This window comes from Hyaena hyaena, unplaced genomic scaffold, assembly GCF_003009895.1.
Source record: "Hyaena hyaena isolate Hyena2069 unplaced genomic scaffold, ASM300989v1 scaffold_262, whole genome shotgun sequence".
In the NCBI taxonomy this organism is placed as follows: Eukaryota; Metazoa; Chordata; class Mammalia; order Carnivora; family Hyaenidae; genus Hyaena; species Hyaena hyaena.
In genome coordinates, this window is record NW_024080895.1 from 421,623 (window position 1) to 441,580 (window position 19,958).

The following is a 19,958-nucleotide window of genomic DNA, read 5'->3' on the forward strand; positions in this document are numbered from 1 at the left end:
TGAACAATACTGTAAGAAAAGATGTGATAAAGCCCAAGAAGGGTACGATTAGGAAGCTATCAAGGAAATAATTTTGATAACCCTTTACAAACTGTAATATTTTAAAGAAAATAAAACTAATACTCATAATTCTAAATAAAAGAACTGGAGTTTATGGGATAAAGACCAAACAGGAAATATGCTAATGACCTATTTTAATCTAGATTTTACAAGTAACAGATAAAAGAAAGTGAATTAAATGGGTAAGATGACAGCAAATAGGTGAAGATCCTTTTTCTTCCCAGAGTTCCCCATTTAAAAAAAAAATTGGCAGACTTAAATTCTATTTTTGCAAGATACAAAGCCTTATACGTAGTCATCACTCTCATATAAATTATCTGAACAGCTTAAATATCCTAACAAAACGGACAATTGGTCTTCATGTCATTATTATTTGCATAGTAAACATATGAAAACGGACTGTGCAAAAAGGTGTGTAAAGTACACAGCTCATCTTGTTTTAAATCCCAGGACATGACACTATTTTCAAATATTATAGATGTAGTCTTAAAACGTCTCTGGTCACTAAGTCTCTAAACCATAAGACCGAATTTCAGTTGGAAAGGTACTGAACCAAAGCATAAGTGAAGCAAGGCAGTTAAGAGTCAAACATATCGCTGGTACTATTCATAAGTCACATTAAATGGCCAGCCTCATTTAATAGAGGAAGGACCCATCAACAAAAATTTGCCTGGTGGCATCTTAAGAACAATTCTTCTCTAACAACAACAAAAAGCTTTAATGTGCTTTCTAAAATCAAACTGATTTTCAAAAGATCATGCCTTTAGTTTGGGGAGGTTAAAGTTGTAATGTGTAACAGAAAGAATCTTTGGTCATAAAAATATGATGAAACATACTTATGAGACAGAAGCCAAGACTCAAGAAACAGAATGTTGAATATGAAAAGGCAAATCTGAAAATACCCAGAAAGACAATTATACACATTATCAATAAACATCTTACCTGTTCACAGTAAAAGGCTGTCGAGAAGGCTGCTGCTTTGGCATACATATTATGCTTGGCGAGCTTCTGTTGGGGCTACCTAACCCTGAACTGCTCATGCTATTTGTCCTGCTAGGAATTCCAATGCCCTGACCAACATGGGAGTGGTTCATCATATTCCTAGGATTCATAGGCAAAATACCCCTGAAAAAGAAGTCCATTATACTAAATAAGCTCTCTACAATCACTCATTAAAATTCTCTGTAAACAATCAATCAGCCTAACCCCAGAACCTCAAATATTCTTTCAAATTACACTGCTAATTTTCATTAATTTAATTCTTTTGTCTGGTCATTCTAGATCTTTGAAAAGTCAAACCAACAAGAAATTGGGTAGATTACAGCGGAATTAATGTAAGGTGATATTTAAGATGAGAAAATTATTGGTGTGACTATGATATAAAATAATATAAATGTATTTCACACATATATTTAAAATAAGTTCATTCCAAATGTATGCCATTCTGTCTTCTTCATGCTAATACGCATCATCTAAGTAATCTTGTTTTATTTTACTCACTAGAACAATGAATGTGTGCTGAGGGAGCAATAATCAGAATTATCTGAGAAATGATCTTAAACTGCACTTCCTCTTTTGAGGAAGAGACTAGACTTCTGAAAAAGTTCCCCAGGTGGTGATTCACCCTTGATACCCACCCAGCTGACAACCAGTATGCTAGATGCAGGATAAAAACATCTTACACTATACTTATCAATTTGTAGTGAAATAAAATGAGCATATAGGGTATATACTTTCTTTTCCTCAGTGAAAGGCACTGAACCAGAAAAATCAAATAATTAGTTATCTGATTAAAAACTAAAAAGTCTGCTTACTCTACAAAGATACATCTTGAGAAATATTCTGGTCCATCAATAAATACCTGCTTGGAGATGGAGGCGTGTGCAGTGACATTGTTGGTACCCCTGTTGTTGGCGTGACGTGGCTCGGTAACTGAGTGCCTTGTGATAAGCTGCGATTTAACTGAGGGGTATTGTTGCTCATCCCCCTCATTGGAAGGCCTAGTGCACCTATTAAAAAAATTCAGAAGAAGGAAATTCATTGCCATTAGGAATGAAATTGTTATCCATCTTCTGGAGTTGGCAATTTAAAACATTTTTAAATGGCCTAACATGTAATATAATATGCAAATTTTAAATGGATAGATTCAATTCTCTCCAAATGGAATCTGATTTTTAACAAAAATGTTCTAGTCTGAAATTTAATATTATGAATGGATACTGCCTTCATAGTTCTATCTTCTTTTCATATTTCTATTTTACAATAGACTACATCTGCCAATGGTTTTAACAAATTAGATGACTTAGGTTTCAATAAAAATACTTGTACAAATATGGCTTTAAGAAATTTGCAGTTTTATGTTTTTATGTTTTAAATCAAAACTGAGGTACACATTTAATCCCACTTTGCTGATGTAGCGTGAATTTTTATATGATCCTTTTAAAATGCATTTAAGAAATCTCTGCTATTTATACATACGTACTTCTCAACAATACAATTTTTACAAATCCAACATAAAATGTCAACAACTGTTAAAAAAAAAAAAAAAACTCAAGCTGATATAACTATAAGAGACAAGAACTTAAAAGTTTCCTAAATACAATGACCTTCTATGTGATTATCTAGTTCTTCTGGGGCCAGATGAAAGGATGGATGTATTCCAACAGGTACATTTTACAGACCACTGAAATTTTACCATTCAGATGCAAAACACAGAAAAAATTAACTGAGATAAACTTATTTCAAAAAAAATTATGACAGATTTCCTAACTTCTGTTAATGTGAAATATAAATTATTAATTTCTTAACGATTCAAAATATCAGGAATATCGAATATTCTAGATATTTAGATTCTCTGCCCTTTCACCTCTCAGAGTAAAGATGTCCAGCTGTCACCAGTTATCACATCTACCCATAAATGCGTCCATCTTCCTGACCCACACTTCTTGGTGCTTTCTATTCTAGTCAGCTGTTAAATTGCCTGTCAGTCAGCTAAACTTACTATGAACTGGAAGTTAAATAAAAGCGATAAGATGGAGAAAACTAATGAATACACAGATTGCTTTAGTGCTAGGGATTTAAAGTGACTCTTTTCTTCCCTTTTTGGTCTAATTTCAGGAGCAAGAAGTTCAAGGATTTGAATACTTTGAAATTATACCCTCCAAAAAAGTGGAGTAAATATTATTTTCTGAATGTCTTACTTCAAGTACTTTTGCGAAATTTACCTCTGGCATAACAATGTAGTATCTTCTATCCCAAGGATACCAGTGGATCACAAAGAGTTCACTGGAATCAGTACCTGGCTTATAGCTTAACTTTGCTTCTCAACTGAATGAAGCCAATAAATCCAAGTCAATATATTCTATGTGCACGCTTTTCAGACAGGTTCCATGAGGACCAGAGGTTTGTTCTGTATTTCTTTAAATGGCATGAAGGAAACTAACTGGCCTAGATTATATGTTGGTGTAGTTCACCATATGTATGTCTGGACACTGAAAGTTTTGTGCCCATTAATATACTGCTAGCTGCAGACACTTTCTCTGGATCAGCCAAAATAAGGAAAAACAAGAGATTAAAAATCAGCCATATAAGATTTCTTAAGAAGAAATCAGTCTTTTCCTTCTCCTAAGCCACTCTAGTTTCCTTCTAGGCCCTCTAGATGCTCCCATAATGAACCACCGAAGTGATACTTTTCATATAACTCATTCAACAAACATTTACTGAGTGCCTCCTATGTGCCAAGCACTGTGCTAGCTGCTGGGGATACAGCAGTGAACAAGATAGAAAAGGTTCCTACCCTTAGGGAGTTTACATCCTTCTCCCCAAATATGCTGCCCTAAAGTCAGCAATAGCTGCGAATTAACAGTGTTTCACACAATCACTGCCCACCAAGAAATATACAATTTTAGAGCCCGAAGGGACCTTAAAGATCACCTAGGCCAATGTTCACATTTTACAGATGAGGAATCTGAGCCTCAGATGAGTTAACTGACTTCTCCAAGGTAACACAAAGAAGCAAGACTAGAATTTAGATCTCTTAACTCCAAGTGTTCTTCATGGAAGCCCTATGGGAGCCCAATATAACAGTTAACATCCCTTGTGAGTGTCTAGCAATTTGTGACACCTCTGTTTTCTCTTGCCTCCCTTGCCCCCAAAAATATATACATCTCTTCAAATTTTTTCTAAATCTCCATCTCTTGTTCTCCCCCTCCCCCATTTTCTTTCTGTCTTCTCTGTACCTATGAAGTTTTCGTTCTTCTAATTTTACTTTCCCTTTCCTTTTCACTCTTATGCATTCAGCACTATAAACATACACTTTCTAAAAATCAAGTACCCTTTGGCTCTTTTCTAATAATCAATATACCTTACTAAAGATCTGTTTATTTCAATCCTTCAAATTAGGAAAATCTGTAATTTAGGAAATACCTTAGAGACTACAGATTATCTGAACATCAGCAAAAAACTTCTGGAGACAGAAACAAGAATGGATATGGTAATTTATTTAGTCAATTAGGGATTGGCACAAGAGTTCATTCATAGGGCTGAGAATGAAGAAAGACAGTATAACATAAACTCAAAGATTAGTGTTTACTTTTTTTCCTTTTCCTTTAACACTCTTGATTTCAAAAAACAGCTAATAAGTTCAAACAGTCTGAGATGCATTTTGCTGAACTAGGTAGGTATGAAAGAAAAGGGAAGAGTGCATCAATTTCAAACTGGATCATCAAGCTTTGAATAACTTAATAATCAAGCTACTTCAAATTCAATTAAAACAGAGAGAGTATTACTGAATAAGAACATACAAAGATTTATTTTTAGGAAGCAAAACATACTGAGTCATTAAATTTGAGTTACTTGAGCCAATTACAACTGGGTAAGGTCAAAGAGGGAAAACTTTACTCTTTTAGTGATATAATTAGAAATAATCACAAAAAAACCTCTAAAATATTATACCAAGAAGATGTAGAAGCTAAAAGAAAAACATGGGATGGAAAAAAAGACCTCATAAAAAATCTGGTGTACAGTAACTAAACAGGTAAAAAATATAATTAAGAATAAAAGAATGAACAAAAAATTTAAAAGTAGTTAAAAAGGTTATGGTTCTGAAACAATTTTTCTTTAGGAGAAATATATGAACATACTCCAAGTAGACTCCTACCTCTAATTTGGCAGGGTGCTAAACAGAGAATTGATGAATGATGAACTGAAATCTTTATTGATCATTTGTCAGAAATCCAAAAGAATAGGATTTAATCAATGTTTCTATGAATTATTTCCACTGCACAAACTGGTTAACAGCACATCCCTTATTCAATTTTTGCTAAAAAGAAATATTAATAATATAAGAAAAAAATCTAGTCATAGCAACCAAACCCTTGAATACTCACACTTAAATGAAATCTCCAAATATCTTTATTAAGGAAAGGGTAGAAAATCCATTACTTGATGCAAGAGGGCTTACTGTGCCCCCTTTTGCATTTCCAAAGCAACTACCTTCTCCTAGGAACTCACTGTCCTACTCACACTAACAATGAATAACCACTTTCTCATCTCCAATTTGTCCTCAGATCTTCTTACCTCCAAAAATCTGCCTGCACTTCGCTGATTAATCTTCCCTGTAGCACTGATCTGTTATACATTTTCCTTCTTTAAAATCAAAAGATTTTAGACATAGAAAAGTCTCCAGAGATCATCTAAATTACAGATAAAGAACATTAGGAATTAAGTTACCTGCCCAAGATCACAAATAATGAAGAAGATAAATAATGATCCAATTTTCCTGACTCTTATTTTCAATCCCTTTTTTCAAGCAATCCTTTTCCACTTCTTATAGTAGTTGCTAACTTTTACATCACCTGGGGAACTTTAATATCTGGGTCCCATGCCCACAAATTGTCACTAAAGTCTGAATCCAGGCAATTCATGGCCAGTGAGATTTAAAAACTTCGCCAGGTGTTTTTAGGGACACAGCCATATAATACTATACCGTTCTATAGTTTTAATCCAATCAGTTTAGTCTTTAAATTCTGTCATGACCCAAAATATTCTTCTAATCTTTGCTTCCCCAAGCCCAGCTTTATGGAGATATAACTAATATGTAACTCCTCCATTCTTAATATTTTACCCCAATATATACTCTTTTTACATAATATATTTTACTTACATCTTCCTTCCTTTCCCTGGTCCTCTCTCCAAACTTGCCCTTGCACTTTTATTCATATCCATCTCCAAACCTAGAATACTTTCCCTTCTCTTATTCTATAGAAATGCAAAAAAAAAAGTTTTTTTAATGTCAGGGTCCAAGTGTTTACACAAGGAATACATACAGTGTGCTCTGATGTATTTGGGAGGGACCACTAGCTCAGATGTGAACGTAAAATGGATTTGGAATCAGAAAACATTTTCTGGAGGAGACAGTACATGAATTAAAATAATGAAAGAGATCTAGTTCAGGTGGTGGTGGTGATGTGTCAGGTAGGTAAAAACATTATAACAGGTTCAGTATGAGAAAACAAGATTATGAAAAGAAGACAAGTGATATACCTGGAGGAGGAATGGGTTTGTTTCTGGGTACTAAGCATGTATGAAACAAGAAAGAAACATGAATGGAGTTAACTAGCTTCAAAATCCTCAACTATGAGAAGCTGATGCTATGCTGGAACCAGCTGAGAGTACCTGACAACATTTGGCTTACTCCTCCTCAACCTAAGTTTCCACTACATTTCATGACAGCCATTCACAAAGTAATGCATGTGTCAAACTTTAGAAATCTTTGGTCTTTCTCTTTCACATCCTATTATCACAAAATCATATTTAGCTCTACCTCCAAAATATCCCAAATCTTACCACTTCCTAAGACTCCACCCTCAGCTCAAGCCTATTTTCCCTTTTTTTAAAAAAAATTTTTAGTTTTTTAAAATTTATTTTTGAAACATACACAGACAGAACATGAGCGGGGGAGAGGCAAAGAGAGAGGGAGACACAGAATCTGAAACAGGCTCCAGGCTCTGAGCTGCCAGCACAGAACCCAATGTGGGGCTCAAACCCATGAACTGCAAGATCAAGACCTGAGCCGAAGTCGGACGCTTAACTGACTGAGTCACCCCAGGCGCCCCTCAAGCCTATTTTCCTGCCTGGAATACTGTAGCAGTAGCACTGTCTTTCTCATTCTTTTTTTTTTTTTTTTTTTTAAATGTTTTATTTATTTCTAGGAGAGAGAGACAGAGTGAGCAGGGGAGGGTCAGAGAGAGAGAGGGAGTCACAGACTGAAACAGGCTTCAGGCTCTGAGCTGGCAGTCAGCAAAGAGCCCGACGCAGGGCTCGAACCCATGAACTGCGAGATCATGACCTAAGCAAAAGTCGGAAAGTCGGACTCTTAACCGACTAAGCCACCCAGGCGCCCCTGTCTTTCTCATTCTTAACCATTTGGCCTTCTCCACTCAGTTACTTTGCTACAAAGTGATTTTTTAAAAATGACACTGTATCATAAAATCCTTCCATTAAACTTAGAATAAATCCAAATTATTTATTAAATTTTTACAAGATTCCATGATCTGACACCTGCTACTCTATTAATCTTCTACTTTCTTTGCTCATTACACTGGCCCTCTCACTTACTTTAACTCATTAAATTCATTCTTACATTCTCATCAGGATCCCTTTGCTGTCGTCTGTAACTGAAAAGCTCTCCCCCAGATCTTTCCAAAGATTTCCCTTTTTCAACATTCAGGTTTCCATTAAAATATCACCTCCTCAGAGATAACCTCTTTGCCTGCCCCATGTAAAATAGAACTCCCATTCCTCATCCTTTAATCTGACTTAATTATTATAGTACTTACTACAAGAATCATATTATTTCCTAGTTGTCTGCACGATTATTCTTTCCTCATTAAAATATAAGCTCCATGCGGGGCACCAAGGTGGCTCAGTTTGTTAAGCGTCCAACTTCGGCTCAGGTCATGATCTCTGGGTTTGTGAGTTTGAGCCCCGTGTCAGGCTCTATGCTGACAGCTCAGAACCTGGAGCTTGCTTCAGATACTGTGTCTTCCTGTCTCTCTGCCCCTTCCCCACTTGGGTTCTATCTGTTTCTCTTTCTCTCTCAAAACTAAATAAACATAAAAAATTAAAAAATATATATATAAGCTCCATGAAAACAAGATCATTGTTATTTGCCATACTCTTACATCCTGGAATAATATTTTGCCCATGGTAGAAGCAGCCAAATACTGCCATAATGCCCTGGTCAGCAAACTCTTTAAATCTGTAGATTTAACATTTTTTGTTTCTATTATGTGCTAACAGCCCACTATCTAGGGTCATGACATTCAGTAAGTAATACGTAACATCCAGGTTTCAAAGGAACTTCTGTTCTCAACTCATGTTCACATAGTTACGCTTACTAAGTAATATAATCTTGGCTCTATACTACTTACTGCCTGTAAAACCTTGGGCAAATCCCTTAACCTCTCTTGGGATAGATGTGAAGATGAAATGAGTTAATTCATATAAAGTACTTAAAATAGGACCTGACACATAGTAAATATGTAGTAAGTATTAACTTTGGGGGGAGGGGGAGGGGGGAGGCGGGATGTGAAACATGCCTATGCAAAGAAGTCAAAAGGTCGTCCTAAAGGTGAAAATAAACTTAGTCTAATGGTTTTCACAAAATCATTGTTTTCTGCAAGAAAACTGTATGCTTATGTTCTTGACCAGTAAAGATCTTACGATATATCCCACAGAACTGGAACGATTGTACTTTTTGAATGAAATGAATGTAACAGCCTAAGAGGTTTCTTGCCTTGATAAACTAGACTACCCCTAAATCTACCCCATGCTGTAGGTGTTGCTCCCACTGCTAGAACAAACTTACCCACAGTCTTACTAAGGCCATTGTTAAACATGACTTCACTTGTAAATCTTTTCCTGATCATTCTCCAAAATAGGTGATTACTCCCACCTCCGAAATATCTAGAAAACCCAGTACTTCCTCCTCTGCTCTGTAATAAAATAACTTGTGTACTTATCTACTAGATTAACCATATCTTGTCCATCATGCATTCAATAAACATTTACTGAGTGCCTGAGATGTACAGTATATAGGATACAAAGGCAGTAAAGACATGTAATAAAAAAATGCAGTAACATCATAGCAGTATGTACACTGTACATACAGTGTATATATAGTAGAATAATCTCTTCTACCACACATTTGCACTATGCAACATTAATGCCTTTCATTTTTATGGTAGGCACTCAGTAATTACCTATTAAACTCAATCCTACCTCCTTTTTGAAGCTTACTGTGCTTTTCTCTCTAAACCCTAAATCTGTCCATATCATTCAATACAATACTTTTAAACCTATGCATTAACATTGTAGGCTGTTATTTAACATTTTACATATAAATGTCTTGACCTTCTCAACTACAACACGTGCTTGAGAGCAAGAACTCCCAGAGTATTTGGTATTAATTCAAGTATCTGTTAAACGGTCCTACAATTTTCTGAAATGTGTCATTTGCCTAACTATACGGTCAATATCAACACCTGAATCTAGTCTGAATCACACACCTGTGCTCTAGTTCTGACAAAACAAAGTAGCCTTCACCTAGGTGTTCTTAAAATAGGAGGCCAGATAACAGGAACATGAGAATATGCCAACTGCTCTCAAGTCAGGAGTCCAGATCCCAGAGAGACAAGTTTCTTTCTTTCCCCAGCAAGAGGCTTAGGCCCTCTGAGAATTCAGATACAAGAATGTATCATGGATTCATCCTAACAGCTAGTTAACCTATGTGCCTATAAGATAACAGGCATATAGGAAGCACTCAGTAAACAGTAGTTTCCCTTTTGTCCAATTCTCCAAGGCTCTAAATCTTTTTGGTAAGAATGAGAAAGTCACTCCAACTTTACTACGACTTAATTTCAATGCACTAATACTGAGAAAAGATTAATTCCTGGTTCCTTGTTAATTCCAATCTAGTACATAGCTCTGGGAAGCCCAAGGGGTCTTTAAACCTGTAAGGGGTACCCAAAAGCTTACTCACACATGCAAAGAAAACAAGTAGAGAATATTGTGCAACTTGAACACAAGATTCCATTCAATGGCTTTTACAGTTATCATTTAATGCAGTGTTCACATGAACTCCTAGATGAAAAGTAAGTTACATATCTGGATACAGACTATCCTGGAATCTGTGATCGTTCGAGCCCCTAGAGTCCAGCTTTTTCTAGTACCCTTATGTACTTCCCAATTACTTCCACTCAAATCTGGCAAAATGTAAGTTTCAGCAGCCCTATATCCATTCCAAGAGGAACGTCCTCCCTCAGTGTGTGTCAGTTTTGGAGGCTACTCTTCCTTCTCCACCTCCAACCTCTGTAATCGTCAAGAACACAAAACACAGGGCGCCTGGGTGGCCCAGTTGTTTAAATGTCTGACTTCAGCTCAGGTCATGATCTCATGGGTCGTGAGTTCAAGCACTGCATCGGGCTTTGTGTTGACAGCTCAAAGCCTGGAGCCTGCTTCAGATTCTGTATCTCCCTCTTTCTTTGATCCTCCCCGGCTCATGCTTTGTCCCTCTTTCAAAAATGTATCTTTAAAAAAAAAAAAGAAAAAAAAAAAGAACACAAAACAGATGGTAGACCTCCATTTTAATGGTAAAATTCCTGTTGAACTCTGCCAATCTGAATATAGAGTTAATGGTAGTATTCAATACAATCAGAAGGCAAAAGAACATGTAGCTACATCAGGCCTAATGCACAATTAGAATTAGCTGCCATAAGAACAACACTAATCTATCCCTTCTCTGTCTCCATCCTTTATTGTTAGCTCCTCAAGGTTTAACATTCTAATTTATACTAATGAAACCCAGAACCTCAAGTCCCACAGGGTAGCTGGTGTTCTCTCTGACAAGGTGTGTGTTCAGACTACTTAGCAGCTACATGACATATTTGGCCCTCTCAGGTCTATCCTAATGAACAGAGTCTGGGAATACAGTCTCTGTCTTTTTTTCACTAGTTATAGCTTCTAGATCTGTACCCTGGAAAGGAGTAACTGTACTTGAGAAATTTCAGTTCCTTTTAATTCCAACAGGAAGTATCTCTCATATATGATTTCTTTTTAAACAACTAAGTACCTTAAAATACTTTTTCTAATGAAAACAACTTTGTTCATATATTAATCTTTGTATCCCCTTAATAATTAGCACAATCATTTTACACAAGTTAATAAGTATCTGATACCAATAAAATAACTATATTTCCAATTTAATCCATTCCATATCTTAGCCCAATTACAATTTCACATTTGTAGGGTAAAAAACTACAGCAGATTTTAGAAGTCTATAGACGTAAAATAATCTGCCATTCTCCTTCATAAAATAACCTTAGCTCCTCAAATATTGTTTTTCTCCATTCCATATCTATTTTCTGCTGTGATAAATTGTGGGCTTTAAAAAGAAAACAAAGGAAGTTCTTTGCAGTTACTCTATAGAAATAAAGGGTAACTTTAAAATAACTAGATATTTTCATGCATGGTAAGGGTTGCCAGAATGATGAAAGTAGTAGGTTTCATACTAAAACACAGAAGCAAATTAGTAGCTAATAACATCCCCTCAACAATTAGAATGAACATTTGTGAATAAGCAACACCTCATTTATGCAATAAAAAGCTTTTAAAAATATTTTCTTCATAACTACAGGAAAACTGCTAATATCTATATTCAGTTAATAATTTTATTTACTAATTCTTTATTAATAAAACTGTACCCCACAGCAAAAGAAAGAAGAATAAAAGTAGATGGAAACTACATTTGTCTAACAAAATAAGTTCCTCCCTCTGCTAACCTTCAAAATAAATTTGAACAATAAAGTGGTCTGACAAACTATTCTGATACCTATCAAAATTTTGCTTTTTTATTATACTGGGAAAGGGTTCCAAATCAAATAATTGATTTTTATTTGAAGCTGGTTAAGATCTTCAGTCATCAAATTGTCTCCTCCAGTTACTTTATTTCCTGTAATTTTTGATGGGAATTTATATCCCTTTTAACACTCCCCTTCCGTTAACAGAGATGAGAGATCAGCAGTCTCTGACATTAAGAGATAATAAAATCTTATTAATATTTTACAGTTTGGAAAATTAACTTGAAAAAACTGGAAGATTTTATAACTTAGTTTTATAAAAATTTTATGTGATAAAAATAGCTGACATTTATTGAGCGCTTACTATGCGCCAGGCACTGTGCTAAGCGCTATAAAAGCATTACCATACCTAAAAAGAAATTAAATCTTGTATGTGGAAAAAGCATTGAACTGTGAGTCAAAAACATATATTCTATATCCAGACTGAGCTAAAGTGAAAGAAGAAATATTTGCTAAACAAACAGAACATTTCACAAATCGTTAAATAATGGTCTTTCATTAATAAAAAAGCCAAAAAACACTAACAAAACAATCCACTCAACTGACCAAACAAAAAATGTTTTAACTTCCTCTAACTGAAAACATAGAGAATGTCAAATTTTTATTTGTTTAGCAAATTTTTCTTCAAAAATACTGTACTACAAAGGAATGTACAGATACAAAAGATGTAAAAATAAATTTCAATCTATCCTATATATATCCAGATAACAAATTTTGAATTAGAAAGGTGTGAAGTAAGTTTTGCTATGTGAGTGAAATAAGGAAAACTGAAAATTAAAAATCTTTCCTTTTAAATCCTAGAATTGACCCACAAGGGCAGCACTGGTTGTTCTTTACTTGGTAGTTATTTTTGTCTTAAATCAAGTATCCCAGAATAAATACAAAATTCTTACTTTGTTGCCCGTATAAACTTGCCCCAAACTGAGACAGCTGACCTGATGTAGATGGTGATGCCAGCATCTAGAAACAAATTAATTATATTAGAGCATAAAGAAAGTACATAGAGCAATGCATTTACACTTTACAAATCTGTACCATATATACTGTGAGTCAGCCCACATTTCTCATTTATCAAAAAAATCACAAAACAAACATTACATAATGAATTCCATGTCTCTAGAGAAGATATCACAACTGGATGAAATAAAAATGTACAAATAAAACTAATTTATGATCACAAGCTTTTTCTTCAAGTTACTCCAAATAAAACTATAGCATCATCACTTCAATTAAAAAAACAAAAAACTAGACTAACAAAAACATGAAGGCAGTAGCTCAAAAAGTCAGCCCCTATACATTTGTCAGTGAAATTATCTGATTCTTAGATAATATATTAAGCTAAATTTTAATTTCAGTTTATTAAAATTTGAAAGTAAAATTACCTAAGTAGAAAAGTTTTAGATTTTGTAAGAATATTTCCTAACATTTATATTTGCAAATAGTTGATGTGTATCAATAGTGATGGGAAGAAAGATTTAACAAACATAAAATCATATAATAAACGGAGAGATGACACAATATCAAAGGACAAGTCAAAATTACTTAGAAAAATATATAGACATGGTATATAATGTATACAGCCAGTGAGTGATGTGACTTTCATAGCACTTATCAACAATGTCTTTCAATTTATTGCATCAGCGTCTTCTTTCCTAGTAGAATATAAATTCTTTGAAGGCATGTTATATTCATGGAACATGTTATATATATATATCCACTTTTTATTTCCTCATAGACTGGGCCCTGCATGTGTACACAAAGTAGATAAACAGAGTAAATAAAAATGTGTACACTTAAGTGTATGTTTATGTATTCTCTATCTTATATGAAGCAACCACCAAAACAATTTATACAAAACTTGGGCCATAATATCATAAGAGTTATAGTCTAGTAAACGAGAATGAATTATACACCTAACTATACTCTAAGGTACAATGTAGTAAATGCTCTGAAGTATTACCAGAGGAAGATAACTCTAAACAAGGGTGAGGTTACTAGGAATATTTTATAGAGCAGTAATATCTGACGTGAGTACAGATGAAGGATCTTCCAGCCTGAGAATATGCAGTGAGTATAAGTATGATGAAAATTAGTGACAGGATAAGAATACAAACAATATAAAAAAAAAATCAATGATTTCACAACCTGTAATTAGTAAAGGGAGGTGAGGCTTATACCCCTATGCACATTTGGGCATACACAGAAGAATGGAAAATAAAAGAATATGCTGGGGCCAGATGTAAAAGGCAGATGACTACCAGCTACGGGAATATAGAGAAAAAATAATATCAAGCAAGGAAGTGACCTGATCAAACTGTGTTTTAGGAAGATAATTCCAAAAGCAAAAATGTATGGAAATGATAAGCTACTAAGCCAGAACAGCAGAGGTGGGATTTTAAAAGAGAGGCATTCTGGGGTCCAAGCAACATGATTTGATGTCCTGATGGAATGGTTGAGGTTTAGAGAAAAGGAAGAGGGTAAAGAGTCACCAGACAGGAAACTATCAGAGGCCACTTTGGTATCCAGTGAAGAATTGTGCTGATATCGACTACATTAGGGGAAACCAGAAGGAGAAATATGTAAATAAGATTTTACAATGCACATTTCATGCCATTTTCATGTCAAAATTCTGAGTTGTTTTAATTATTCAAAAATTCACAAGAACTTTCATACAATAGTTTTAAACTAAAGATATATACATCACTCTTCTGAGGTAGAGCTGAGTAACACCACTCTAAAAACAGTTTCTAAATATAGTAACAAAGTTTCTTAAAAAGCCATCAAGCCTTATAAATATTCCTTCCTAAATCCAGAGGGTACACAATCTAAACAATTAAACCTAGAATACACATTCTATGCCTGATCAAGTTCTTTTGTTAGATACAATCATCATTACTGTTATCACTTAACTGGAAATATTTTAAGTAACTTAAAGGCTCATTTCCAAATTACAAAAAACCAAAAACCAAAAGAACCCAAAGAAAATGTGTACACACACACACACACACACACACACACACACACACACACACACGAAAGCTTTAGTTGGTGACAGAAGATAAAATGCTCATATAATATACTTAAAATCATGATGTTCTGTTATCAAAGTACAAATGAAAGTAAAAGAGTAGTTTCTAAAAGCCTCAAAGAGAGGAGACTGTAAAATATGAATACGTGTCTCAGAATGATCCACAATGTAAACACTTTAGAAGGACCACTTAAAAATTTTACTTTTCCCAGAGAATTATGTTTACTAAATACATAACTCCAAAGAAGAGACATCTTAGCTCACTTTCTCACAAAGGTTATATACCCACAGGAGTTACAGGTGAGCCAAGATTTCTGCCCTCACTCACAACAGCAGGAGGCTGAGGGAGGGAGAAACAGCACGAAGGTAGGGAGGGGCACAGGCTCCCTGAGTCAAGTATTGGAGACCATGAGCAACAGGGTGACCTATTTACCAGTGTGACATAATAAATATTATCATTTTCTCTATGTGTGACAGAACAGGAAAAAAACTTAGTACTATGATATTTTACAGGATTAGGAAAGTAGTTTGTTAAACTTAAGAGTTTCTAACCTTCAAAACATCCATGTAAAATAAGCATTAGTCAGCTATGCAAACAGATGTTAAAATGACTGCCTCAAAACATGTCAAAAATGCAAATGTATAATTTCTTATAAAACTAGTCCCTAATGGTATGTATTTCTAAACTCTGAAAGCATACTTCATAAAATATGTCAGTGCTAAAAATGTATTTAACATACAATGAGGGAACATGAATGGCATAGAAATGCTATTTATAAGGGCAAAGAAAATGCGTAAGAAATGTACCATGGCAAGGCAAGAACTACAATTAACAGACAACAGAAAACTGAAAACTTACACGTATTTTAAATGCTTAAAGTTAATAATATAAAGATAAATTTCTTAGAAAAATATAAAACTTTAGATCAAAAGACACGTTACAGTAGGGAATGCAACATAAAAGCCCAGCTTTGGAGTCTGGGGGGAAGAAAACCCTAGGTTTGAATCCTGGTTCTGTCACTTACCCATGGGAGAGCCGGGCCTTTGTTTCTTTCCTGTAAGATGGAAGTAACACTACCTACCTCATAGAGTTGAAGTGAAGATTAAATGAGATAATATATGGCACATAGTAAGTGCTCACTGAATGGTAGCAACTGTTGCTAATAATCTAATCTTCCTCCCAATGCAGGACTCCCTTTAACAGCAGTCAGAGGGTCATTCAGCCTTTGGGGGAACTTATTGAAAAGTATCCTATGTTTATATTAATTTTTGTCTAAGAAGCTAAAGAAAGAAGTTCATCACAAATTTCCAGGTAAAATAAGTAGAACATATGTTCGTAGATGGGGGATATGGTAGAAAAAAATTAAATGTCATACAATCAATACAATGCTGAAACCAACAAGAAGGTTACCATGTTCCCAGTCCAAAATCATCATTTCAATTATAGTCATTCTCATTTCTCAAACAGTCTATAATACACACTGGAGTCAACCAATGACAAAAACCAGGAAGCGGCTAGAAGACATAGTAATATGATTCAGTTATTTCCATGACCCAACAAAAAGCCCATTTATCCTTACTTTATAAGAATGTTAAGAAAATCAATAAATTAGACACTGTATTTCAAAGATACAATTGTAGTTACTAGATACAACTCTGACATCCGTGACCAAAAAAAGTCTAAAAATTTTTTGTGTTAAAAAATATGTTAAAATAAATATTTGAAAATTTAATAATAAGCAAATCTGACTCCAGCCAGCAATCCATAACAACACAAAGGTGTTAATTATTCTGCGCTTCCCAACAGCGATCACCTCTCCATTATTCCCTCCAAAAAAAGTACCTTCGCTCACAAAACATATTAAACATTAAAATCAGTTTTGTCAAGAAATAATTTTCTAATAACAAATGACTTCAAAACACAAGAAAGTCTGGCTAAATAAAAATTCCCCAATCACAAAGCAATTAAAAACTGAAACAAGTTTCTAAACGTTCTTAAAAAAATTCATTGTACAATATACATAAAGGTATGGAGAGAACAATTCCTATCATGTTGGACATCAAGGACAAATGTAACAAGGAAGTATAACTTTGACTATATCATTTCTACAAACAAGGATAACAGAAAAGAAGTTCTCAACCTATGACAGAATCTGAAGAACATTTTAAAAATAAAAACAGTATGCCTTAAAAAATCAAACCACTGAAGTCAGAATGAAATCTAACAAATAGACACAAAAAGAAAAGCTATGAGAATATAATACAAAAGACCAAAAGAAAGGAGAGGGAACAATCAGAAAAATTTAAAACAGTCAGTAAGTCATAGGACCTTGTTTCTTATGAATCCGATAAAAATAAATTATGGGGTTCCTAGGTATTTCAAATAATTTGGCTAAAACATTAAGTTTTAAAAAGCATTTTTGGGGACACCTTGGTGGCTCGGTCAGTTGAGTGTCTGACTCTTATTTCAGCTCAGGTCATAATCCCAGGATCGTGGGATCAAGCCCTGTGTTGGATTCTGCACTGAGTGTGGAGCCTGCTTTGGATTCTCTCCCTCACTCCCTTTGCCCGTCCCCTGCTTGCATGCTCTTTTTCAAATAAAAAATTATTACAAAAGAGCATTTACAAAAAGTATAATGCATGCTGAAATAGTCAATGTAAATTCCTACTGGACATTCTTTAATATTCAAATTCAAAGTAGGGCAATGAACATCTTATTATATTATATGAATTTTAGATTAGAGCCAAATATATAGGGAGGCATGTAACTGATTCAATAAATGTTCACATTTTTTAAAGGCTTTTAATATCCATTTCTAAATTGTTTTCTATGAAGTCTGCATTAATTATAGTTACACAGCAATTATTTCAATACTCCCTCAAAGACTGGCTATTCTTTTATGAAAAACAAAACCTCCTTGCTAGTATTGTAGGGAAAAAAAATATCATTTTCTAACTATGAATTTTCTTTAGCATTAAAAAAATTTTTTTTTAATTTTTTTTTTTTAATGTTTATTTATTTCTAGGAGAGAGAGAGACAGTGTGAGCAGGGGAGGGTCAGAGAGAGAGGGAGTCACAGACTGAAACAGGCTCCAGGCTCTGAGCTGGCAGTCAGCACAGAGCCCGACGCGGGGCCCGAACCCACGAACCGCGAGATCATGACCTAAGCGAAAGTCGGACGCTTAACCGACTAAGCCACCCAGGCGCCCCTAAAAAAATTTTTTTTAATGTTTGTTTATTTTTGAGAAAGAGAGCACAAGCAGGGGAGGAGCAGAGAAAGAGGGAGACACAGAATCCGAAGCAGGCTCCAGGCTCCGAGCCATCAGGAACCGTGAGATCCTGACCTGAGCCAAAGTCAGATGCCTAAACCAACTCAGCCATCCAGGCACTCCTCTAACTATGAATTTTTATTGTTATAATTGAGATGAGATATTTTGTGATTCCTTTTGTACATATATCACAATATAGTATATCTTGTAGGTATATCATTTTAACTCCCCTTAATAATAAATACGCTTTTATCTTTAAAATATGGAGTTTGAAGATTATGTGACTGCCCATGTAAATAAGAGGTGTTACAGCATTTGCTTCAAATGGTTTGATATTTAATTCCAGTTTCTTTAGAGTACAATCTAATTTATTTACATTTAACTCTATCAGATTATACTATTATAAAAATTTCCCACGTTTATATACATTCACATTTTAAACTGAAGTTTAATCTTAATTATTATTTTTTAATATCAACTCCTTCCCCCCTCCTTTCTTTAACAAAAACTCACTGACAGCCCACTAACTCCTATACATTATTATATATAGGTTCTAAGAACACAGCAGTAAACTAGACAGGCAAAATCCTTGCCCTGGTTAAACTTAAATTCTAGTGGAGTAGAGAGGATAATCAACAATTCATGAATATGTACCTCAGATAAAGAGATGCTATGATTATGAAAGTGCAAGAAAGAATTTCAAAGGATACAGTGGGAGTAGTACAAATAGTATACACAAAGCCACTTAGGCAAAGAGAGAAGGCTTCTTCTCAGGGAAGAAATTTTAGTAAAGATAGTGAGATATAATAGTGAGAGAAAACCATGTGAAGATCTGAAAAACAAACAAAACAAAAAACAGTCCCAAGGTCTCCAGGTAGAAAGGAATAGGAGTATAATTAATGAATTGGACAGTAAGCCAACCAAGACTCCAACATGTAGTTAATACTAGCCATGATGAGAACAAAAATTTATTTTATAATAAAAGTTTATAATAGATTTTAATGAAATATTGGTTATTAATTGGCCAGAATGAAATTCCAGCAGCCATAATTGCTGTAGGCTAACTAACACAAGTATAAAAGCTAGATAGGAGTTCAAAATGGTTGCTGTTTGTCAAAATAAGGAAGTGGCCAACTCTTATCAGTTTTAAGAGGTTTTTAAAAAGGAACAGGTGTTACATTTCATGTCTTTACAGCATATTTTAAAACAAGAGAAAAGGGGTTTCCCATGAGTATGTGCTTCTAAAATGATTATGCTTAGGAATTATCAAATGAGTGCACAGACTCATAGGATTAGAAAATAGGTTAGCAATTCAAATACAATATATTTAAACAACAACTCTAAACTTTTAGATATTATCCCCCAAAGAGCTGTCTACTGACATATGAATGCTTTTAATTCTCTATAATGTCCCCAAAAAGAAAATAATCATAATAAAAAAGAAATCAAGCCCATCTGTCTATAATTTATTTGATCTTGTGAAAACACTTAAACATCTCTGTAATATTCATAAAACTATGTTTATATTTCAAAATAGCAAATTCAGCATTTTGTAGAAAGATATATCCATACACAAGCATCTCCCGAATTAAAAGGGCTTGGAAAATAAGTCCTAAAGAACTACTCAGCAATTTAATTAGAACACAATCACACAAAGAACAGCTTCCCAAATATTTCTACAAC

At 34.4% G+C, this 19,958-nt stretch overlaps 1 protein-coding gene across 5 annotated transcripts in view; it reads right to left on the reverse strand.

Annotated features, from left to right (window-relative positions):
• The window catches only part of CNOT2 (CCR4-NOT transcription complex subunit 2), a 130,119-nt gene that overhangs the window by 22,327 nt on the left and 87,834 nt on the right, over positions 1–19,958 (reverse strand). For 4 of the 5 annotated variants that reach the window (XM_039245613.1, XM_039245612.1, XM_039245611.1 and 1 more), the window contains exons 4-6: positions 12,872–12,938; positions 1,922–2,069; positions 1,003–1,185 (exon numbers count right to left, since the gene is read on the reverse strand). In XM_039245613.1, coding sequence (XP_039101544.1) covers positions 1,003–1,185; positions 1,922–2,069; positions 12,872–12,938 — 398 coding nt within the window. The remainder of the gene's footprint in view (positions 1–1,002; positions 1,186–1,921; positions 2,070–12,871; positions 12,939–19,958) is intronic. The other variant, XM_039245615.1, reaches the window with a different exon arrangement.